The following is a 25029-nucleotide window of genomic DNA, read 5'->3' as shown; positions in this document are numbered from 1 at the left end:
ACTGACCCAATCACTCAGCCCCAGGGCTGGCTGGGACTTTTCCATCTACCATTCAATGCATTTAAATGTGTCCTTTCATTTTGGCAAGTAGTAGCTCTACTTATGCTAAATGTGCATAGAAACATGTTTATTGTAACACAGTTTTACTCTCTTGAGTGTGTGAGTGTGTGAGTGAGTGAGTGCGCGACTGACTCGGCAGCCACAATAAACCTTTTGGTCCTTTTCAGCCCCACCTACACACACACACACACACACACACACACACCCACACACACACACACACACACACTCACTCTCACACACCACAATATTATATTATACAGCCTTTTTATATTCTGGTCGGTTGCTGTACAGACTAGGTCTAACATTTTAATACTTTTTTAATCTCGACCATACAGTAGGTGTACATGAATCATTCACGTAAAGCCATCCCCAGGTCATAGCTGTACACACTCTCTTTACGCACGCACGCACACACGCATGCACAGTCGCACGCACAAAATAATGATGACCAATAGTGTCATCCACATGGCGTTTCACCTCTCTGCGTTATGAAAGCCACAGCCCTCATCCCAGCCTACAGAGCCATTGCAGGCCACAACCAATGAACCAGCACATGTCATCTGTACAGCTCGCTCATTCTTTCTGTCCCTACAAAGATCAGAAAGCTTTGTTATTCTCCTATCTTTCAACCGCCCCTCTCTGTCTCCCCTGCACACTTTTTTCTTTTTTTTAAATCAGAAACGTTTATCTCTACCTAGAGCTGCCCCCCCCCCCCCTTTTCATTAATGTTTTTTGCCCTTGTTCCCAGGAACTACAGGACCTGTTAACTTTATTTTTTCACACTATAACGTATGAGCTCCGGTGTTGGGCGTGGACGCAGCGTCGCTACAGTGTTTCTGCTACAGCAGCACATGCTCTTCGAATTAATTTGTGCTGCGTTAATATGCTTGCCAGAGAAAAAAAAAAAAAAAAAACGAGGCCATTATTTAAACAGAGCGTGCTCCCAATTTTCTTTCCCCCTGCCTCTCGGAGCACCCTTGGGAAAATGTCACCGCGGCACCCCCCGGGTTGTATGCATGTATAAGTATACTCACAACCGTACATTTACATAACCCTGCTTATCCGGGAACTTGACTCCACGTGGTCGCTCTCGCGCGGGGGAGGGGGGGGGAGGGCACGTTGTCTTTAGGCCTGCGGGGTTGGGAGGACGGCGGGTTTACGCAGACCCTTCTTGTTGGTGGGTTGATGAATATGGTCCATGCTCAGCATGGCAGAGTGTGGGATAAAGGTCACTGTGGGAGACGGTCCACCACGTTGCTGCCTCCCAGGGGGACGTACTGTACAGTACGTGGTGGTGTCGTGACCTTTGCGCCAGGTACTGTAAATGTACTGTACTGTACCGTACAAAAACCTCCAGGCTCTGACTCTCACCTCGTGTATACAGTAGGGATGCACAGGTGCTGTGCCCACTGCCTAGCCCACGGGTTAGACGCAACCCATTTCATATAAGGTCCATTATTTATTCTGCATTTGAGCCACGGACCACCGATGAGATTTAGCCTCTCAAAACTAAAGAATATTTAGTTGTCGTTGGTTAAGATGTTGTCCACAACTCCATGCTGTGTTGATGTTGGTACCATTTAGGACAGATAACAGGCAAACATTGATCAAAATAGCAATTATATTACATTCTCTAATTGTGTATATGCAGATGTTTAACAATAATTTTACTATTGAGGGCGTAAAATGGTTTAATTTTAAGCTCTCAAGAGTTAAATATCTAATAAAGGTCCATTTGGTTACCGTCCAACTCCATCATTTAGCTTTGGACCATATGGAAACCACTCAAAGACTACTGGTGGTCCCCGGACCACTGGTTGAAAACCACTGGGTTAACCGAAAGGTTCCCAGTTCCATTCCCCGGACTACTGTGAGGGCTCCATATGGGCTCTGGTGTCATACAATCTAGTCCAAGCTTATTATATTGACACAGTCAGTATTACACAAAAAATTACAGGAGGTACTGAATTAAAGAAAACTAAAACATAATCTATCGACACAAAATAATAATGAGCAATAGTGTTGTCCAGGGTGTTTACACTTCTCTGCAGTGCATTCCCCTTCATCATGAGAGCAGCCGACCACAGCATCACGGACATGTACAGTATGTGGCTGTGACAAATATTACATAATTAGTTACGGCATGTCAGTCTCCAGGTTTTCTTCAGAATATGTATGACACTGATTTACTATGACACCATCGGCATATCATGAGTCCGACCGTTGAGCCGATTCTACTCTATGGCTCCGAGACATGGACACTTTCAAAGAAACTAGAGAGAAACGGTTGGATGGCACTTACACCCGCCTTCTAATGAGAGCGCAAAATCTGTCTTGGAAGAGCCACCCATCGACTAATCTAATATACGGCAACCTTCCCCGTGTTTCTTCACTAGTCCGATCCAGAAGATCACAGTTTGCCGGCCACTGCTACAGAGCTGACAATGAGGTTATATCTTCCCTTCTTCTCTGGAGTCCTGCCTCAAAGCAGACCAGAGGTAGAAAACTGTCGTTCTCTGATGTCATCGCTATAGGGACACATGCATCAGTATGCAGGTACTGGGGATGGCAATGAAGGACCGGGAAGTCTGGCGTGATATTGTGAAATCCACGATCTCGACCGCGGTAAAAAAAAATGATGATGATGATCTCTCTGTGTCTTCTGCTAAGAAAAATGTGATTTTAATCCGGCATGGTGATGTGTTCCACAACATATGAGAGAGAATCTGTACACGCCACAGACGTGGAATGCATAATGTCTGCCTCCAGGGCCTTGGTACCGTTATGTTCCTTGACAGAGAACCAATCAGATTTGGGCGTCCAGGTGTTGAGTGTTACTGTCAGCACGACAGCGGAGCGGCCGTTATCCAACTCCAGTTCCTCATCAACGAGGTACGTATGGTACATGCATGTACAAGACAAAAACACGCACACACACAGCTGCAATTGTACAACTGAACTGACTATACAAGAGAGATATAAAAGTGTGTGTGTGTGTGTGTGTGTGTGTGTGTGTGTGTGTGTGTGTGTGTGTGTGTGTGTGTGCGCGCGTATAGTTTTGCACCGATGGGAGATATTTTCACACACACACACCACAATATTATACAGCCTTTATTATATTCTGGTCATTTGCTAGCTGTACTGAGGTCATATCATTTTAAAACTTAAAAAAAAAACTCTCGACCATAACCTTTAAATGTTAAGTATATGACGTTGACCTCCTGTGTTGCAGGGGGCGCTGGTGAGCGCTCTGGCCGACGACAGCGTTCACTTGTGGAACCTGCGGCAGAAGAGACCAGCCATCCTCCACTCTCTGAAGTTCAACAAAGAGAGGTGAGTGGTTCCCAGAACGTTATGCACACGCGCCATTTTGGAAAGAACTTGGGGCCCCTTCCCTACTTCCGTCACAGGTGTTACCGATGATACTAATGAAGGCTCTGTTCCATTCTGGCCAAACAGAGTCAGGGTGCTGCTGTTGTGCGTGTTTGGCTCACTGGAAAACTGGGTCTCAAAGTGTCCTTGAGTGGGTTCACGTACGCAGGTGTGTAACTCTGAGAGTGTACCAAATGGATCCGTAAGGGTCAAATGGAACCAAATGGATCCGTAAGGGTCCATTTGTACACTCTCAGAGTTACTGCGCACTAAATGGAACAGAGCCTTAATTAGTATCGTCGGTAACAGTAACACATGTGAAGGAAGTAGGGAGTAGGTAGAGTTAATCCGTGTGCATACAGTATTGCCCATTACTAACACAACATATTGTGCTTTTAACCATTTAACAAAAAAGGCACTAGTCTCTCCAACGTCTGGCTATATTGGGATATCATGTCATATGACAGCCAAGTCTACGGACTTTTAACGTTTGTTTTAGAGCACTTAGTGTGAAATGATGCTACTGATCTTGGCCTTTCTCCTCTGTCTCTCTCTCTCTCTCTCTGTTTCTGTCACACGTGTGTTGGTTTACATACATGTTCAACCCAGGCTGTGCGTCTCAGAGCCGGTAGCAGTCTGCCGGCTGTATGAGCTGTCATGAATTCCCACTGACTGGTGGTATATTGTGTGAAAGCAGAATGGGGATCATATGGCCATAACGTGTACACCATATTTGCGCATGCCAGCGAACATGTGCATGGGGCAAAAGGCAGTGACACCCCAGATGCTCCGTTATTCCCCACTCCTTCCTTGCTTCATTCCTTGCTCTCCTTCCTCCAATCCCGCCCTCCTCCTCAGGCAAAATGAGATCATTATTTGAGGCACGTACGCTCTCTGATGATGTCTTGCCTTGATTGGGGGCGCAGGTGCGTGAACCTGCCGAAAATCGTTGCATGTCACACGTCAGCAGCTCGTCACGTACGACACGGTAGGATGTGTTGAAAGTTAAAGTGTTAAAGGACCACCACTTTTCAACCCATCTTAATTTAATTGGTCCTCACTAATGTTCATGATAAAATAGCACCATTCTTTTCTACTCAGTCTGTGTCTCATAGGAGGGTTTCTGAACTGCCCACAGACCTCCTTGAGACACAGGCCGAGTAGGAAAGAAATTACGGTATTTTATCATGAACCTTAGTGAGGACCAATTATATGAAGATGGGTTGAAAAGTGGTGAAGTGGTCCTGTGACTGGAGGACTGCGAGGCGCAACTCCTCGCAGTCCTGGTTTTTAGACAGAGTGTCCTTCTCCTAAGATGGTTTGCCTTCCATGGCTATGAGCGCCATGCCTCTGGGCATTTGGCCCACTGTTGATCCGAGATCCCCTACAGTTGGGACCTCACGATACCCAGTTACCGTGTGTGGCCTTATGAGGAGGCACTGCAGAGTAGACGTCTTGGCGGCGGAGCGGCTTTGAACCAGCAGGAGGAGACTTACGCACTCGGCTCCTCTTTTCACCCTCCGTGAGGAGGGCTAGCCAGTGGCAGTAGCAGAGTAGCAAGCAGAAGCAGCCTGCACTGACTACAAGCTTTACCATCACTCAGCCCATTGGAGGCACCCTGGCCTTGATGTGACTGACCAATATCTGGCAGCGTTTGGTTGTTGTTGTTGTTGTTTTGGATGCGGTGTGTTATTAGCCTGTGAGTGCCAGTTACATTCAGCCACAGCACCTCCTCTGACCTCCCCTTGTAGCAGGGGAGGAGGAGGAGGAGAGATAGCCTGGCATGGCCAGACAAATATCATTGCGTAGATATTAGTCTGGAACTTCGCCAACGCCACCGCAAAAAAAACAAAAAAAGTCTCACTTTGAATATGGGCTCTGATTGGTCACCCACAACTCTGGGGTGAGCGAAATGTAATGAGGAGTGATGCACCTCAGTCGGGACAGGAGACATCAGGACCAGAAGAGACACCTCAAAGTGACATTGGAGACGGACAGATTGATAGATATACTGTAACGAGGCACATGAGTGAATAGGGTTAGAATGAGGAAGAAGCATGTTATCGGACAAGAGGGTGGGGGGAAATGACAAGGAGGAAACAGTGAGAGGAGAAGGAACAGATGGATGGTTTGAGAAGTACTGTAAGTGGGAGGTCTTATCCTTCTTATCCTAAATGTCGCACGCACGCACACAATATGTGCCAGACCCCCATGTGTACCCCCATCTGGCAGATCCTGTCATCCAATCACATGGTGCCCTGTGTGCTTACTCCGCCATGTTAATATCAGGTGTAAATGTGGCATTTGACATTGAGACAAACACGTGACAAATTAAAGTCTTTATTTGCCAAGGTGTTTAAAAAAAAAAAAAGCAATAACGATTGTGTTGTTCAGAGCTGAAGCCTCACTTTCGTATTGATTCTTGCCGTATAATAATAATAATAATAAGGAACTGTGCCGGCATTTATTTTAATTTTTTATTTGACCTTTATTTATCCAGGTAAATCCTGTTGAGATACCAAGAAGTTGCAAGAACGTTAAAACAAACTAAATTACAGTATAGCAAATAACATAATACAACTTTAAAAGCACCTCTATAGGAACCATGGCAGTGCTGTTGGGATTTCTTGACAAGTCGGTGAGGGAGTTGGCCGAGAACATGGCAGTTGCTACTGGCGGATCCTCACTCTCTTATTGTTACACAGCCATTCTGTGAACTGTCGCCTCTATAGCTCTTTCACTCTGGGTTGTCTTATGCTCATTGTATGCTTAGTTGCACGCGAGTGGGAAATAGACGCCCTATAAGATCACAACACGGCGCGATCATTTCCACTCCCTTTGGCCTACTGAAAGGTGGATTTTCAGGCCGCCAGTGATTTGCAGGGGTCCGAGCATTCCACACTTGGGTGGCAGTGCTGTAGATGTTTGTAAGCCAGATCGTTGTTCTCGCTCCCTCTAGTATTGTTGCTGTGGGTGTCACTCACTTTTTTGAGGTAATTAGTCAGGTATGCGGGTACTGAGGGCATAGCGTGCGAAGTTGCATTTAAAAATGTTAAATGTCAATCCCAATTTCAATTGCTTTAAACTCTGTCTTCTACCCGGTGCCAACCTAGAATGCATTGCAAAAAGATGGGTCCTGGGCCCCCAGGCCTAAAAAATAGTAGAATTAGTTTGTTTCAGGGAGGTTTGGAGCTTAGTCTTTAGTGACATTGAGCTTCCTTTGCACCCAGATATACTCCGGTGTCTCCTCTGCTTTCTTTCCACACCATCTGCAGCAATGGCAAGTGTTGCGGCGGCCGAGTTTGGTCCATGCTTCACATGCTGCTGAGTTCCTTCGCCAGCGATGTCGCTCACAGTGACAGTTCAGTGTGCAGTGGCATTTTAGCTTGCATTGATTCAGCCCTATAGGAGTCCCAGGATGACTTATCACCCTCTCTGTCCCCCTTCATCTCTGCCCTCATGCAGGTCAACTATAATGGCTGGGCATTTGATATACTGTAGTTGCTTTTGGGCAAACCTTGTATCTTATTTCAACATGTCACCAATTAATGCTCTACTTTGTTGTATAAGAGTCTATAAGAGAGAATTAGCTAAAAAAAAAAGCCGATCTACAAGCTCACGTTGTACAGCAAAGTATAAATTAGGGCTTAACCCATTTTGACCTGAAATCAGATTCTAAAAATGTCTTCTACATCCTGACAGTTTTCAGAAAAAGCTATGTTTCTATGTCCGTCGTTCTTCGATAAAAAAAAAATAGCAGACCTACAAGCTCGTAGCGCGCCACTCAGTGGCGAGCTATGAGCTTGTAGATCTGCTATTTTTCAATAGCTAAATCATAACATAATGCTAACACCAAAAGGGGTTCCCGCCCAAAATGGCTCAAGTGGTTAAACTAACAGTGTGTATAGAAGATTTGTCAGTCTGTGCCGAGGCCAGGGCAAACATTTCCTCTGTCAACAGAAGGACAGCCTTGGGAGTGCTGTCGCAACAATAGTCTAACAAAACGGCACAGAATGAAAGAAAAACTGTTATTGTCAAACCGAATGAAACCCCCTTAACCCATTTTGGCGGGAACCCCTTTTGGTGTTTTAAACATTATGTTATAATTTAGCTATTGAAAAATAGCAAAGGATTTAGAAGATTTTTTTTCTTTTTTCGAGGTCAGGCCTAAATGGGTTAAAACATCTGTGATTTAAAAAACGAATGAAGATATCATCTGATATGAAGATGATTTGCCAGCGTTTCTACAATCATGTGGAAAGAAACCTGCTGCTACTGCAAACACATTCATCATGCAGATAAATGGTCTTAAAGGCAAAGTTTGTAAAATTGAGGTGTGTCTTCTGGTCAAATACAGTACATGTAGTAGAAAGCAGTAGAAAGCATCGTACAGTACATACTACATACTGCAGAAATACACTTAATTACTGTTACATGTAGAGCTAGCTGGCTTGCAATATTAACAGTCTACATCTTTATATGTTTACTATTACTACTAATATTAACAGTCTACATCTTTATATGTTTACTATTACTACTGATGGGAGATGACACACTATTGTACTGTCGAACATCACGGTTTTGGCAACAAAATACACCTTTACATCCAATTTACTGACAGTCTGCAACCTTGTTGTTTTGATTGTTGAGCTTCCAGTTTTCTGACTTCATCCTTGATGTTTCCCTTCTCACCCTGCATCGTCATGCACGCATAACGTACTACTGAGCCGCACGTGTTGCAAAATGCGGGCCGCATTCCAACAGTCTGCAGAGAATGATGCCTCCGCTGTGTCCTTGCCTTCGATCTATCTCACTCCACCGGTCAGAAAAGGGAGCTGATGGGAGAAAGCAGTTTTGCCCGAAAGCAACCCTTTAAGTATCTGCTTGGATCAGATCACGGGTATACTGGAGAGGAAAGAGGAGAGAATGGAAGGTTGGAGTCTTACAAAAAAAGAAAATAATTGTTTGTAGGAGGGGGGGGGGGGGGGGGGGGGGCTGGGAGCGATGCCAGGGAGCGATGAGTCAGTCTGTGAGCCGAGAGGAAGAAGATGAAGGGACACAGAGAGGTAGAAGAAATTGTTGCCTAGTCATACAGCCTGCCATGGGGGTGTGGTTGCCTCCTATCCATGGAAACAGGCACTGCAGATATTATGGATGTCACCCCGCTGAGGCACAGGGCAATGTGACTGCCATAATGAGGCATGGGGTGGCGGTTAGTGTCCAGTCACACCTCCACCCACCTCACTGTCCAGTCCCCCCTCCACCCACCTCACTGTCCAGTCCCCCCTCCACCCACCTCACTGTCCAGTCCCCTCTCCACCCACCTCACTGTCCAGTCCCCCCTCCACCCACCTCACTGTCCAGTCCCCCCTCCACCCACCTCACTGTCCAGTCCCCCCTCCACCCACCTCACTGTCCAGTCCCCCCTCCACCCACCTCACTGTCCAGTCCCCCCTCCACCCACCTCACTGTCCAGTCCCCCCTCCACCCACCTCACTGTCCAGTCCCCTCTCCACCCACCTCACTGTCCAGTCCCCCCTCCACCCACCTCACTGTCCAGTCCCCCCTCCACCCACCTCACTGTCCAGTCCCCCCTCCACCCACCTCACTGTCCAGTCCCCCCTCCACCCACCTCACTGTCCAGTCCCCCCTCCACCCACCTCACTGTCCAGTCCCCCCTCCACCCACCCACATCATGCTGAATGACCGCCTCCCTCCTTCTTTGGCTCATTGGATTCCAGAAGGTCTCACGCTGGTCCACCGGGGCCTGTACTGATTATGTTTGGGTCAGACAACCGGCTCGAAACTTTTTCTTTAGCCTCCCGGTCAAACACGTGGTCTGAGACAGTGTTGTTTTTGGCGGCACATTTAGATTTTAGTTTTTGTCCTAGTCTCTTCAATAGTTTTCATTTAGTTTCAGTCGCCTGGAATGTTTTAGTGTTAGTCTAGTTTTAGTCGACTAAATGTCATAAGATTTTAGTCGACTAAATCTACAGTTGCTTTAGTCGACTAAATTGTATTTTGGCAGGCCTTGATGCTGTTGTAATGACCGTTTTTACACTTGCTGAAAATAGCCGATCTACAAGCTCACAACGCGTCGCAGCTTGTAGATCGGCTATTTTCAGCATTCAACTAATTGTAAAATGACTTATACTGGATCTCTTGTCCACTAGTCCCTTCCTAACAACCGATATCTCAAATGTATGCTGCTGAAGGTGCTTTAATTGTCCCTTGTTTTAGTAGTGACTCGTGCAGAGACACGTGGGTCGATGTGTGTCTGTGTGTGTCTGTGTTGATCTGTCTGTGAGAGAGATATAGAAGAGAAATGGTGGTTGTCTGGCTTCCCTGATTGTACCCTTGTCTCCTTTGCTTGCTCTGTCTTCCTTCCTATCTCCTTTTCCATTTTTTGCTCCCTTGCTTTAGCATCCTCTTTTTTTCCCTCGCGCCCCCTTCCCTCATTACAGTATGTTATCCATGTCTTAAGGCAACATACTGTAAGTGGGCAATTTTGTCAATATAGATATAGCCCTCAGTGGTTTTGTTCCTCAAACTCTGTTTGATTTTCTACCATTCGTCCATTCCCCACCAATTCTACAGTTTGTATCTGCCGTCTGCATTGCAGTTCGACCTGATTCGCATTGACATTATTTGATTAGCGTCAGGCGAGCATATCGTATTTGATGAATGATTAACCCTCATTCAACTGGGCGAATGGACTAAAAATACATTGTTATTCACAACAACAGCCCGGGGGAACAGGGAGCCGGCCAGTTCTGCCACAATGTTATACCGTTAAGCTTTTCCCAGCTGGAACTGACATTCAAACTGTCAGTGTTGTGGTCACACGTAGCCTAGTGGTCACAATAGAAATGTTAATGTAACTCTGTTACATTAATCTCAATTTGGTTCTATATATGTACATATTACTGTAAGTACACTCTCAGAGTTACTGTACAAATGGATACATCAACACAAAGGGCCATTCACACTGATCACTGTAACTATAACAAATATGGTTTGAGTTCACACCAACCAACAGTTGTTGTTGCTGTTGCTGCGGTCAGAATCATGGTAGCCTAATGTCTCTTCATGCCCAGGAGATGTGATATCTTGACATATCGGTTTAATATTCACATGCTCATTCTCAGTTAGGTTATTTTTATTAAGCTGCATATATTACAGCTCTCGGAAACCCATTTGGACATTGATGATGACCTTTCTGTAGCTACAGAGACAGATGAGGTTTGACAAGCAGATAAGGATAGGATAAGGAATACCTCAAATCAAATCAAATCACCTTTATTTATAAAGCACATTTAAAAACAATTTCCATTGTACCAAAGTGCTCTACAGATAGAGAGAACACAGCAACAGAAAATTACAGACAATGAAAGCACAATTATAAGCAAACTATTTAAAAAAATCAAACAATATACTGTTTAAAAACACAAACAATGCTTGGGAGTAAAACAGGGTTTTAAGTCTGGATTTAAAAACGTCAATGGAGGGGGAGGTTCTGATGGAGATGGGGATGGTGTTCCACCTGGAGGATTGCCTCACAACATAAGCAGACATTGTGAGACTGAGACGTATCTTGACTGAGACTGAGACGTATCTTGACTGAGACTGAGACGTATCTTGGTTATTGTCTCCACCAGGCCGAAGGCATGGGGGGAGAGTATGTTTTGCACTCCGTCCGTCCGTCCGTGTGTCCGTCCGTGTGTGTGTCCGTGAGCAGCTAATCTACGGCACCGTTAACCCGGTCGATGCCAAATTTTGCACACACACTCCCTGGATGCCAACAATGAACCTCTGCCCCAAAATTTCCAGAACGGCCTGTTATATCGCCACCAGGAGGCCGCTTTGTGCAAAACAAGTTTTTGCACAGTACACCTACAGATTTTGTCCAAACATCGCGCAAATTGGTACACAGTCTCTCTAGTTTAAATAATAATTCAGATTGTATTAATATTAACTCTACTACATACTTTCTTATGCTTACTCAAGTAATTATTTACAAACACTCCTATCCTCCTGGTGGAGACCTGTGCCCAGAAGGGCACTTTTTCTAGTTTAGGTTTGTGCAGGCTCTAATCTTAAATGGAAGAGCATGCAATAGAACTAGCTGAGGATGAACCATTATGTATGCCCTACAATGCAGAGATTGTGAGTTTGAAACTCAGACCAAGAAGTCTCTTGGTTAAAAAAAAGGATGATATTTTTGTACGTATGAAACTCAGAAACAACTCAAACAACCATGAAATCAAACTGGTGTGATTTTAAACTAAACCGATTCAACCACTCTTTTTGAGTTATCTATGTTGAAGAAAGTGCACATTAACATTCACACTCACATTTCCATTTCAACAGTAAAGTCACATCAGACAATGAGCGGGAGCTGTCAGTAGCAAGAAGTTGGTCTTGAACAAAGTTGACAGTCTGTGCTGGAGGCTGACGGCAGGGGAACAGCTTCTCCTGAGAGAGCAATGAGCTTTGATGGGGAGATGAAGGAATGACACGGTGGAAGGAGTCTCAGATTCTCTAAAGCAGGTAAACCGTGTGCTTCTGCACGTCCTGCCAGCGACAGATACAATTGTGCCGTTACGAATAACAACTTCAACGTGATTGCATCACACACACACACACACACACCCCGTTATCCCCAGTGATATGACCTCATTCCCCATTGATATTATCCATCTGGTTGTACAGTTCTGCAGGCTTATACGGGATGCAGAACGTGAAGAATACTATATACTGTATATACAGGTCCATTTCTACAAGCAGTTGGTCAGTGGTTGTGCTGTGATTATGAAAGGGTCTCTGTCGGTTGTGCAATCAGAATACTTTTTCTCCCCGTTATCCTTGCCACATACGTATAGGCCACGCCCATTTGTTCCAGAATACATGCCATTTTGTGTTTTCTTCAAAGCACACTGCGGGCCTCTGCGATGGTCTCGGCTGAAGAGTAGCCTAATCGTTACTTTTAGGTCGGCAGTTTCCATTAACGGTTCTGCAAACGATTCGTTTTTTTTCCTTGTCTGCGTTCATTTTGGCCACACCTCTGATTGGGCTCAGGTGTGTGCATGTGTGCATATTTGGTGTAAATCACGTTGATAAATGAGGCCCCACTTTGTGCTCAACTCCTACCAATTCTGTCCAAAGCTCACACACACACACACACCGGTACACATTATCTCATGGGGGGGTCATCTGATCGAGACGTATGAGAGATTTCTCAGATCCCGTTCCGTTTTGCCTTCCAAAGTTTTGCAGGCTCTGGCGGAGACCTGTGCTCAGAGAGGAGCACACTTTTCTAGTTTTATCTTTCTTTGCTGCAAACCTGCAGAAGATGGAGAATCGGAGCTATATGCATGGTGCTGTTTCCCACTCGTTTTGAATGAGTCATTGTCTCTAGCCTTAGAGGCTGTGTGTGTGTGTGTGTGTGTGTGTGTGTGTGTGTGTGTGTGTGTGTGTGTGTGTGTGTGTGTGTGTGTGTGTGTGTGTGTGTGTGTGTGTGTGTGTGTGTGTGTGTGTGTGTGTGTGTGTGTGTGTGTGTGTGTGTGTGTGTGTGTCGTGACCACTCCATGCTGGGGTGATGTTTGAGAAACATCCTCACCGAGAGACGGGTGCACCAGGCCCCCAGTAAGGCTATCCAACATTGAAGAGGCCACTACCTACTGGCGAAATGTGGAATTGCAGCACTTTAATGGAAGTGGACAGACGTTCATGACGTCACGTGAAAAGCCCGGACCTCAAAATTGAGGTCCGGGGCTATGCTAGGCTAAACTTCCGCTCGCTCGAGCCATTGAGTTATAATTATACTTCCGGAAGTCTTCCGGGTGCTTCAAAACGCCACTGAGCAACTTCCACTGAAATGAATAGTGGGGGGGTGGGGCTAACGCTCCGGTTGGGCCTCTATCCTTTATAGCTCTATGGGGTGCACGCGTTTGCACATGCAGGCACACATGGACACACGCACGCACCGTATACACGTGTGCAAGGTTGTGCTGTCATGTATCCAAAAATTAGGAACGCCATTGTTTTTTTTTTGTTTTTTTTAAACATATGTTTATTGATTTTCTTTACAATACAATAAGTAATTTCAAAACAATTATTGACATATATTCCCCCCCCCCCCCCCCCCCCCACATCCCCATGGCAGCACAAATACAAGCAAAATGTTATCAGGAAATGTTTTGACAACAATAAATACAGAACAACAAACAAACCCCACAGCTGACTACTCCAAATAACCACTATACATCCAAAGCCTCTTCAATATCACCTCGCTTAATGAAGTCCAAGAACTTCTCCCATATCTTATAGAATACCGCAGGTTTCTTCCTAATTACATACGTTAGTTTCTCATGTGCCAAACTGGTTGTTAAATTCCTCAGCCAAAAGCTGATCGTAGGGGCATTGACATTCTTCCAACATAGCGCAATTGAGCGTCTGGCCTGTAACAGGCAAAGATCGGTCATTATTTTTTCTTTACTATTTAGTGTACAATTTAATGGATACATACTGAGTGTGAAGCCTGTACAACTAGGCTAAACAGCAGGGCAACTGGGTTGAACTGAGTTTGACGCGTGCTGTGATTCATTCAATGTCCAGAGAGTTGTGTTACTTTCGGATATGTCAATCCATTTATTGATAATCCACTTTCTTTCAGCAGTAGTACAAACGTAAATAAACTGTGTAACTATTAAACAAACAAACAAACTGAACCTGTCGACCACGCACGGTCAAAAACTGTGTCGTCTTCCCCTGTCGCACCTGAGTGCCATCCCACTGACAGGTAATGAGGGTTTCTATGACAACCACCCACCATTCTGACTGACTGATTCTCATGACGTCATCGTAAAGAAGGACATCATTAATTAGTTTGAATAAACAAAAAGCATTTTGGCTCCAACACTGAGTATACATAATTTAGGACAAAGAGGAACTGGACCTGATGTAATCTCAGAGACATAATGGACCACAGACCTCCATGGAACGCCATTGTTGAACAACTGGTGACAACTGGTGAAATACTTTAAATCCATTGGACCATTTCAGACATTTCTTTGTGAGGATATGCACATAAAGACAACTCACACACACTTTACAGTGTACACGCGCACATGCGCACATGCACATGCACACAAACACAAACACAAACACATCCCACCCTCACATGCATGGACGCACACATCTGCACATTAAAGTTAATTACTTTCCAGTTTCCACCTATTGGACATAAACATAATGGTGCTTCTTGTCAACTTATCTTGTTAAGTGTGTGTGTGTGTGTGTGTGTGTGTGTGTGTGTGTGTGTGTGTGTGTGTGTGTGTGTGTGTGTGTGTGTGTGCGCGTGCTTATGGAATGGACAGATGGTAGTTGTGTGGCGTGTTGTGTTTGTGTGCTTATGTGCAACACCTTCTCTCGTGATGATGATGGGGTACATTTGGCCTATTTATTTTGTTTACTCAAACATGAACCTTGGTTGAAAAAACGCCCCCAAAGTTGTTGTTTAAGGCTTATTCATACTCCCGTTTGAGGTGATGACGTGACCACTTAAACGGTGGTTAGTAATAATGGAGAGATGTGTTGGGGTGAGTCATTATCACCGCGGCATGACATCATGTACTGTAGTAGTTTTCCCAACCACCGCGGTGGTTCAACCTTATCACCTAAACCTGGACCACCGCGGTGGTTCAACCTGGAGTATGAATAGGTCTTTACTGCCCCTGCAGCAGTAGGTGTGAGATACAGTAGAGTTACGAGTTGTGTGTGTGTGTGTGTGTGTGTGTGTGTGTGTGTGTGTGTGTGTGTGTGTGTGTGTGTGTGTGTGTGTGCGTGCGCGTGTTTGTGCACAACTGCACAAAATGTGCATGTCTCCAATCCAAACCACCTTCTTTTCACTGCCCTGCAAGACATGCTGAAACCAGACCTAATCTGATAGGCAGCCTTGCTGGAAGGTTCATGGTTCTTTTAATAAGTGAGGTGCTGACTACACTTTGTCCTGTACCTTACAGCCCTATAGGCATGTTGAAACTGTACCTTACAGCCCTATAGGCATGTTGTCCTGTACCGTACAGCCCTATAGCATGTTGTCCTGTACCGTACAGCCCTATAGCATGTTGTCCTGTACCGTACAGCCCTATAGGCATGTTGAAACTGTACCGTACAGCCCTATAGCATGTTGTCCTGTACCGTACAGCCCTATAGCATGTTGAAACTGACACCTACACCACAGTCCCAGTAGTACCAGTCGGCACATTCGTGGCCAATGGAACTTAGCTTTGGTCGATTATTTCTCATTTATTTTTCAATCTTAATTAGTAAATAAGTGGGTGCATGTCCCTTCCATATCCTTGTGTGTGTGCGTGTGTGTGTGTGTGCGTGCGTGCGTGCGTGCGTGCGTGTGTTTTTTGCATTGACACCCCTCCCCCCTCCCTGTTCGTAATGAATTCCACAGCCATTGTTCTTGAACCCGCCGTGCTGATTCTAGAGATGACTTTGAAGTGACCTTGAAGTTTAGTCACGACTCGGATTTCAAAGGTGGTGGGTAATTACACCCCGGATAGAGGAACGGATAGATGCTTGGGTGGGCGTATGGACGGATGTACAGTACGGACGGATGTACTGTACGGACGGATGTACGGAGCACCTGATAAGACGGTGATGAGATGATGAATGGAGCGACACAGCTGAGGAGGGGAGAGTTTTATGGCCCCTCATTAAACACCTCCGTCTCCAGGATGGATGGAAGGGAAGGAAGGAAGGAAAGGACGGAAGTGTGATGAAAGGGGAGTTATGATGTGAGCAGTCAGCACAGATATGTCCCTCAGGTGCAGCTTTTTGAGAGAAGGTCTTGTCTTTGAGTGACTGAAACCCCTCCTAGATTCTGACCCCACTCCTACTACTACTATACCTTCGGCTGCTTTCCGAAACTTTTATTCAAACGATAGAATAAATCTCAATGTCATGCATATTAATTTGACTCTGTAATAATGTATAACGTCAAGAGCGACGTTTGAGTTGTGCCTGCACCTGGATTTACTCTTGCTGGCGCAAATCTTTCAATCAAATTCTTTCAAAGTGAATGTTTTTAACTCTAAATGGGCTAACCCAGTTATCCTCTCTCTCTCTCTCTCTCTCTCTCTGTCTCTCTGTGTGTGTGTGTCTCTCTCTCTCTCTCTCTCTCTCTCTCTCTCTCTCTCTCTCTCTCTGTGCCTCTCTGTGTCTCTCTCTCTCTCTCTCTGTCTAGGATAACGTTCTGCCACGTGCCCTTCCAGAGCAAGTGGCTGTACATCGGCACCGAACGGGGGAACATCCACATCGTCAACGTGGAGTCGTTCACACTCTCAGGCTACGTCATCATGTGGAACAAAGCCATCGAACTGTGAGTGTTTGCCTCGTCGTCGCCACCACGCAACGCAGCCCCACCCGCCAACAACACCCACACTAAAACGCCCCCCGCGCGGTACAGTATACAGTGCTCCACATTCGTGCTATTGTTCTCCAAAAGGGCTGTGAGGGTATTCCAGCTGTGTTGTAACGTACTGTAATTGTCCATTCCCTCCCGTGCAATGTGGACAGATCCTTCATTCCCAGCATAGCGTTTGAACTTTGAAGCCATCTTGGTCTTACATCATATACCCGGGCTCTGAATATGACATAATAACGGAAAAGGTCACACAGATTTAATCCCCAACAACAGTGTGTCTACCCGCATAGTCATCGCCGCTTCAGATTAGAGCTGTCGGCTAAATGGCTCAAAATTATTCATGGAGTGACAACCCCCCCACCCCTCCCCCCACCCCTATTTGTCCTTTTCTTGAGACCACCTCTGCGGCACAGAGCACACGATCTCGTAGACTCATCTCACGGAGCATTTGCGAGGGGATGACAGCGATTTGTGACTATATCCGTGTCACGGGCGGCCATTGTACTGTAGTTGAAAGCTAATGAGATTAGAGAAGAATCATTAGTCAGTTCAACACTTCTCTCTCTCCGCACAGCGTCTTGACTCCAGGTATACCGAGGGAGACTGTCTCTGGAGACACCGGGCCGTTTGGTTCGGATGTGTCAGGAGTTTGACGTCCTCCGTTTTGATGCCCTATACCGACCGCCGCGACTTAAATTATTCACTGGAGCATTTTGCTGCACTCTATCCCACGGCTGTGTGTGTGTGTGTGTGTGTGTGTGTGTGTGTGTGTGTGTGTGTGTGTGTGTGTGTGTGTGTGTGTGTGTGTGTGTGTGTGTGTGCGTGTGCGTGTGTGTGCAGGTGTCTGCCGAGATCAGTGTACGGTACACACAGACGTCTGGTCTTGACAGGGCTGGAGGATATCGAAAACTGAGAGAGAGAGAGAGAGAGAGGGAGAGAGGGAGAGAGAGAGAGAAAGGGAGCCCAGGGAAGGGAGAAAGTCTCTGTGAGGAATAAAAAGGAGCAGAGGGTTGAAGAGAACAGAATGACAGAGAGCAGGCTTTTTTCTTTTTTGCCCCGGAGGAGAAACCCGCATGCACCGAGGAGTAGTGATAAAAATGATGCAGGGTGATGACAGGAAGTAAATGCAGGTATATACCAGGGAAGGCATAGAGAGCCTTCCACTTATAGCTAAAGTGGAAGGACAAGAAAAGGGATGCGGGAAATAGTGGAAGCACATGAGAGAAGTGGGGAATGGAGAGGCAGTCCCAGAAAGAGTATATATGGTTGCTCTTTGCCTATACTAGAGAATGAACAAAATGAAACGCTCGCACACTGAGGGCTCCAATGTGACAGATGCTTTTTTTTTTATTGCACCAGAATTATCTGTGCGACGCTTGGAGCACAAGGCTCTTCTCCAGACTATAAAGTGTGGTCTATTTTAGTCTGAAGAAGAGGCCTGCTGAGTGTCGTAGAGCACTCGTTACCTCCATACTCAAATCCTATCTCCTATATTGCTCTTCTCTCCTACTTCCTCTCGAGTCTCAGAGATACTCGAGTCTCAAAGATGCTCAAGTCATTATCCGCCCCTTTAAGCCCCCTGCCCATCTATCCCCCTCTCTCTCTCTCTCTCTCTCTGTCTCTCTCTCTTTATATGTCACTGTCTTTCTCTAGAGGCCCCCTTTCCACCAAAATAACTTTGGTTCTGAACTGGTTCTTGGAACTTTGGTGCTTTCACGGAACCATTTTCGGTTCCAGTTCCGAACCAACTTTTAAGGTTCTGATTTCGGCACCAATTCATTTCCAGTGGAAACACTCTGAACTGGTTCAATATTAGGCGGGGAAAAATATCTGCACCGGTTCAACCCCTCTCTCTCTCTGTCTCTCTCTCCCTCTCTCTCTCCCTCTCTCTCTCTCTCTCTCTCTCTCTCTCTCCCACACCCCAGACGACGGTAGTGTTTTGGTCCCGCTGTTATCCTCCATATTGTAGATATGCAGGTTGCGTATGTGTGGAAATGGGTTTTCCATATCTTATTTGTCCAGGCCCGCGCTAAAACAGTCACACATTAGCTCTGAACCAAATTGTTTCTTATAGCTGGCTGTTGTAGTTGGAATCGATTCTTGCATCAGCTACAGAAGCGTTGTGTGTGCGTGTGTGCTTGCGTGCGTGGGTGCACCGACTGCACTCACATACGCATGAGCTCTACATAAATGTGTCTTTCTTTGATGGAGTCCCGAGGTCTGCATCTCCTTCTCCCTTCCTCCATCTTTCCTTTCTCCCTGGCTGTCTCATGCATCCCCGCTGGCCAGCAGAGGGGATGATGTGTGTACCCTAGTATCTTGCCATGTTGCTCTTGGTGCTGTCATCATCAGAAGTAGACGGTTAAGTGGGTGGGCTCAGACAATGGTTAACAATAGGACCCATTATTTCACACACCACTTCAGTTGCATGCTATTCTACAGACGCACGCACACACGCGCATGCACATGTTCCAACTCAGGATTCTGCAGAAGGTTGTATTGCAGTGGAGAACAGCATGCTGTAGTGTGGAGTGTGGAGCCCGGAGGAGCAGTGTGAGTAATTCAACATGAGACCGTTCCACTTCTTTCCCCCAATCACTTCCTCTCTCACACACAGTCGGAACGTCACACCTGCGTCCCGGCTTGTACAGTCAAATACTCTGTGTCAATTGAACTCTTGAGATTATACGAGTGTGTGTGTCTAGTATTAACATTGTTACTGTGTAAATTGACAGTTGATTCAGTTCTGTGAAACAGCAATTTGCACGAATTATTTGAAGCACACCTACAATACTGATGCAGCGTGGCTAGGGTTTGCTTCACAGAACAATACGCTGCATGCTAATGTGCTCTATATAGACTATTATATTTATTTCATTCTTTAAAGAACCGACTGCACCTGTTAACCTCCCTGAATATGCTTAGTGTCAACAACCCCCAGTCAAGCCACCCCGTTCACATTGGAACAAACAAACCAACGAACAAACGACAGTAGTGTTGTAGTACTCCAGTCCTACTCGTCTCCAGTCCGGTCTCGAGTCCCCATTTTCATTTACACTAGTCTCTCTCGTCTCGGTTTCTGTCTCTGTCTCTGTCTTAATTTGACTTGGACTTTATTTGGTGTCGGACCAAGGGACCCGGGACTCTTCCCCCACACACGGATACACACACACACACACACACACACACACACACACACACACACACACACACACACACACACAGAACATGAACATGCACACTCCACACAGAAAGGCCCTTTCGCCAACCTCGCCTCGGGTATATGGGCACTGATGACGTGGAGGAGAGAACACGCCCACAGCGTCCCCAGCGGGAATCGAACCCAAGACGTTCTATAGCTGTGAGGCGACAGCACTACCGACTGTGCCACCGTGCCCCCATTATACCCATATTATGAGGAGCCAATTCACATTAACATTGTAAGATTATTAATGTAAAGAATGTGGTCTGGACAACCTCCCGTCTTGACTCTGACTCGCCTCCCGTCGGTCTCGACTTGGACTCGCTTCAGTTAGACTCGACTACAACACTAAGCGACAGTATGAATGACCCCATTCCTGTCTATTCTACACAGTTAAATCCTCAGTATTATTTTACCAATTTATAAATCTGAAAGTGTGCAAATGTAAACCAAAAGGGGTAAAGGACACTTTCAGAGTTAAACTGAGAGAAAATATCTGCAAAAAGCAAAAGGCCAGCACAGCTCAATAATGTAATAGAAATGAAGAAGTATAGCCAGCACACAATGCATGTCCTTTTCACCTCACCTGGTTTATTGTCTCCACCAGGCCGAAGGCATGTGGGGAGAGTATGTTTTGCACTCCGTCCGTCCGTGTGTCCGTCCGTCCGTGTGTGTGTGTGTCCGTCCGTCCGTGTGTCCGTGAACAGCTAATCTCGGCCACCGTTAACCCGGTCGATGCCATATTTTGCACACACACTCCCTGGATGCCAACGATGAACCTCTGCCCCAAACTTTCCAGAACGGCCTGTTATAGCGCCACCAGGAGGCCGCTTTGTGCAAAACAAGTTTTTGCACAGTACACCTACAGATTTTGTCCAAACATCACGCAAATTGGTACACAGTCTCTCTAGAGCCATTCAACGAAACGGGTCTTTCAGATTTATCAGACTCCATCCTGATTGGTTAAGATTGGCTTCCAAAGTTCACAGGAGTGCTCAGTTTCAAACAAAATGCTGCAAATCATGAACACATCGCGTGATTTCCGTGAAATTGTGCACCCACATTCCCACTAGGCCGAGGACAAAATGCCACATGAACAATTTCAACTCAGCCTCAAGGTGGCGCTATAACTGGCCGAAAAGTGTTTTTACCTCTAACTGCACGGATCTGTGGATAACCTGGTGGAGACCTGTGCCCGGAAGGGCACTTTTTCTAGTTTACCTCTGATATGGACAGACGTTTCGACCCGATAGGCCTTCAAAGGACATGTATTTGTGTGCTGGCTAGTGGCTACGCACCTCTTCATTTCTATTACACTTCCAGAGTTAAACTAACTAACTGTATTCCATTCTGTATCCCTGGGGCCCTGCTATGTAGGGACAAACCATGCACTGTAGCAGTGGCAGTGGCCTCCGGGCAGCGCGGGGTCGGGCTTGGTCGGAGCATAGCGTACAGTACAGTACAGCACAGCACAGTACAGCGCGTTTCTGTGACTCACACACCTCAGTTCCCGAGCCACTGTACCGGAAAGATTAATGAACGCACTCACACACAAACTAAAAATATCTAGCCTACTGTAATGGAAGGCAGCGCAGTGTACTACCTGGTGCTCCAGGCAGTAAGGCCGTGTCATGGAAGGTCAGTGGAAGATGGTTTACCCACAGATAGGTTGACGAATGAGGGGGGGAAACGCACCTTGGTGGCCCTGAGGAACGACAGCGATGTCTAAGGCGGGGTTTTTTCAAAGTGGGGGCCACGGCCAGGGGGAGATTGATTGGAAACGAAAAACGCTATAAATGTTGAGAAAATGTCTCTTGTGGCTGTTATGAACCACCAAAATAGCAGACCTACAAGCTCGTAGCGCGCCACCGTGGCGCGCTATGAGATTGTAGATCTGCTATTTTTCAATAGCTAAAGCATAACATATACTTTATATAAATTAAATGCTTAGTTAAAACACCAAAAGGGGTTCCCGCCCAGAATTGGTTAAATTGTGGTCCTATTACTGTATATCATATTGGTCCGAAACGGACGATACAATATTTAGAAAGTACTTAATTTGTTCTTATCGGTCCATAAGAATAAGAAAGGTGTTTTCTGTGATGTCTCACTTGACACTCAGCAGGATAGCATCAAATTCATATTAGCATATTTAAAATATTATTCTGTAAAGTGCCACAGATGTTACCCGACCGTACCGTCCTCATAACCTTTAATCCTGTCTGTGCCTTATATAATATCGCTGTATGTCCTCATTTACATCGAGGCTTAACACCTGCTTCGCCACAACTTCTTGCACAGACGTAGCTCAATGAAACAGAAGCGATTGAAATGCCTCTTTATTGAACAATGTGGTGTGATACGGCCGGGTAATATCTGTGGGTTAGCAGTTTTCTGAAAAACCTGTTTCTTTGCTGCGGACCGCCATCTGAAAATCTGTTGTTCCAGGGACCCCCCAGAAGCAAAGATTTGAGAATATATATTAAAAGCCTTTTTTTTTCTTTTTTTTTTTTTCCAATAGCTAAAGTATTACATAATGCTTAAAACACCAAAAGGGGTTCCCGTCCCGAGTGGGTTACACCCTTTACATTTTGCATGAAGGAGAAGTATACAGAAGTGTCCATGGCTCTCCGAGATACACGTTAATGTCGGAAATCGATAAAGGAATTCTCTGACATACAATATCACACTGCCTATGGCCATTTTCTTTTGCAGTGGCAGATTGGTCTGGAAGCAGCCTATATCTCTGACAGTGCTGGTGGTCCAAGGCTAGGTTATAATGACTTCACAATAGCTTTGGGTTTATGGTAGCGTAAGTGTCGTCGAGGTTAGACGTATTGCTGCCGTTTAGGGTTTGAATGTACACCTCAGTCTATGGAAAGATGGCGATGGTCTCTTCACGAGTACTAGACGCGTGTGTGTACGTGTGTGTGCGTGTGTGTGTGCACTTGTGCGCGCGTGTGTGTGCATGCATGTGTGTGTGTGTGTGTGTGTGTGCGCGCGTGTGCATGTGTGTGTGTGTGTGTGTGTGTGTGTGTGTGTGTGTGTGTGCGGGCGTGCATGCATGCATGTGTGTGCGCATGCATGTGTGTGTGTTTTGAGCTAATGTATGTTTGCTGGCCACAGAGCAGTAGTGAGAAGTGGGGCAAGTGGAGGAATGTTGAAATGTTAATGTTAGCACACATTATGACACATACTGTACTGTGTAGTTCATGTGAATGGGTTTGCCTAAAAGGCACTGCTGTTCTCTCTCTCTCTCTCTCTCTCTCTCTCTCTCTCTCTCTCTCTCTCTCTCTCTCTCTCTCTCTTCTGCCTCTCCCCACTCTCTCCCATTTAACACAGTATCCCCAGGCCAGCATGAATACACATTTGTGCATTGTCATGATGGGACAGGTGTGTGTGTGTGTGTGTGCGCGTGTGCGTGTGCATGTGCGTGCGTTCACATATATACTGTATGCACGTGTCCTGCATACTGTACCACAGATACAGGCCTCAGGGCTTTCAGCTGACACTGCAGTGGATGTTTTGGGGGTGTAAAAACAGTCATTACGATGGCATCAAGGCCCGCCAAAACACATTTTGTTCGACTAAATTAACTGTAGATTTAGTCGACTAAAACCTTATGATATTTAGTCGACTAAAACGAGACTAACACTAAAACATTCCAGGTGACTAAAATGTGACTGAAACTAAATGAAAACTATTCAAGAGACTATGACTAAAACTGCTTTTTTTTGGTCCAATCTGAACTCTCAAGGGGACTCTCAGTCAGTCTTCAGCAGCCATAATCTCCAGGCCAAATGTCACCTCGTCAGGGTCATGCGTGACACACCAGCAGCGACGCGAAAACAAAGACTGGAAAATAACAGATCGACAAGCTCACAGCGGTACGAGACACATCGCGTTGTGAGCTTGTCGATCGGAAACTAAAGCGTTCATTCACGCCGCTGCTATATTACTGTGGACACTTAAAACAAACACACAAACACGCGCGAGCACGCACACACACACACACACACACACACACACACACACACACACACACACAATCCACTTGGTGTGACACGAGAACACCTGTGGTATTGACGTGTTGCTAGGGGTGTTGTTAAAGTTGTGTTGCTGGGTGACATTGTCATGGTGACTGCAACTCAGCTGCCTGAGACTGGGTTGCCCACGGTGACACCAACTGTGCTGAGCTTCACCGCGCACGTGTGCGTGTGTGCGTTCCGGTGCGTTGACTGAATGTGGAAGCTAATGCTTGGGCTGCCACTGTGTATGCGTTTATATGTGTATGTATATGTGTCTATGTTTATATAGATCAGGGGTGCCCACACTTTTATATAGCGGCGCTGGCATTACATATGGGACAAATGCACTTGGAATGGGAAATAGAGGGGGAGAAATCTAATAGTTAGGGTTTTTTGTATTTCATTTGTAATGCTACAGACATTTGTGCACAGCAACACTGTTGAAAACAAAATATTGCATTGTGAGTTTGAGCTTACAGGCCCCTTTTGTCAATCAATCAAGTCACCTTTAACTCAAGTGGCAGATTCCAAAAATAGCTTTTTATATATTTTAATTAAATATTATTTAGGGACATGTCATGTGATCTACCTGTACAGCCTTTGTGATCTACTGGTAGATCGCGATCTACCTTTTGGGCACTGCTGATATTGTGTGTGTGTGTGTGTGTGTGTGCACGCGATGCGTGTGCATGCACAGTGCACGTGTTTATATTGATGTACTGTATATCTGTGTGTGTGTCTGTCTCCTTGAGCAAGGTGAAGGCTAGCCGTGGGGTGTGTCCATATGCTGTCAAGTACACCACTACACCCTGGAACATTTGTTTGACTGTGTGTGAACATGCGTGTGTGCATGTATGCATGCGTGCGTGCATATACTGTACTGTACTGTACTGTATGGAACTGTGTATATACTGTATGTATACCAG

General features: G+C 45.8%; 1 protein-coding gene across 6 annotated transcripts in view; it reads left to right on the top strand.

Moving 5' to 3' along the window:
- The window catches only part of stxbp5a (syntaxin binding protein 5a (tomosyn)), a gene marked incomplete at both ends in the record, with an annotated part of 141733 nt that overhangs the window by 58418 nt on the left and 58286 nt on the right, over positions 1–25029 (top strand). For all 6 annotated transcript variants that reach the window (XM_083789965.1, XM_083789963.1, XM_083789961.1 and 3 more), the window contains 3 exons: positions 2874–2955; positions 3296–3396; positions 16694–16828. In XM_083789965.1, coding sequence (XP_083646091.1) covers positions 2874–2955; positions 3296–3396; positions 16694–16828 — 318 coding nt within the window. The remainder of the gene's footprint in view (positions 1–2873; positions 2956–3295; positions 3397–16693; positions 16829–25029) is intronic.

Source organism: Protomyctophum parallelum (assembly GCF_964188405.1).
Source record: "Protomyctophum parallelum genome assembly, chromosome: 19".
Classification (NCBI taxonomy): domain Eukaryota; kingdom Metazoa; phylum Chordata; class Actinopteri; order Myctophiformes; family Myctophidae; genus Protomyctophum; species Protomyctophum parallelum.
Note: the sequence above shows the minus strand (reverse complement) of the source record. Positions and strands in the feature narration are given on the sequence as shown.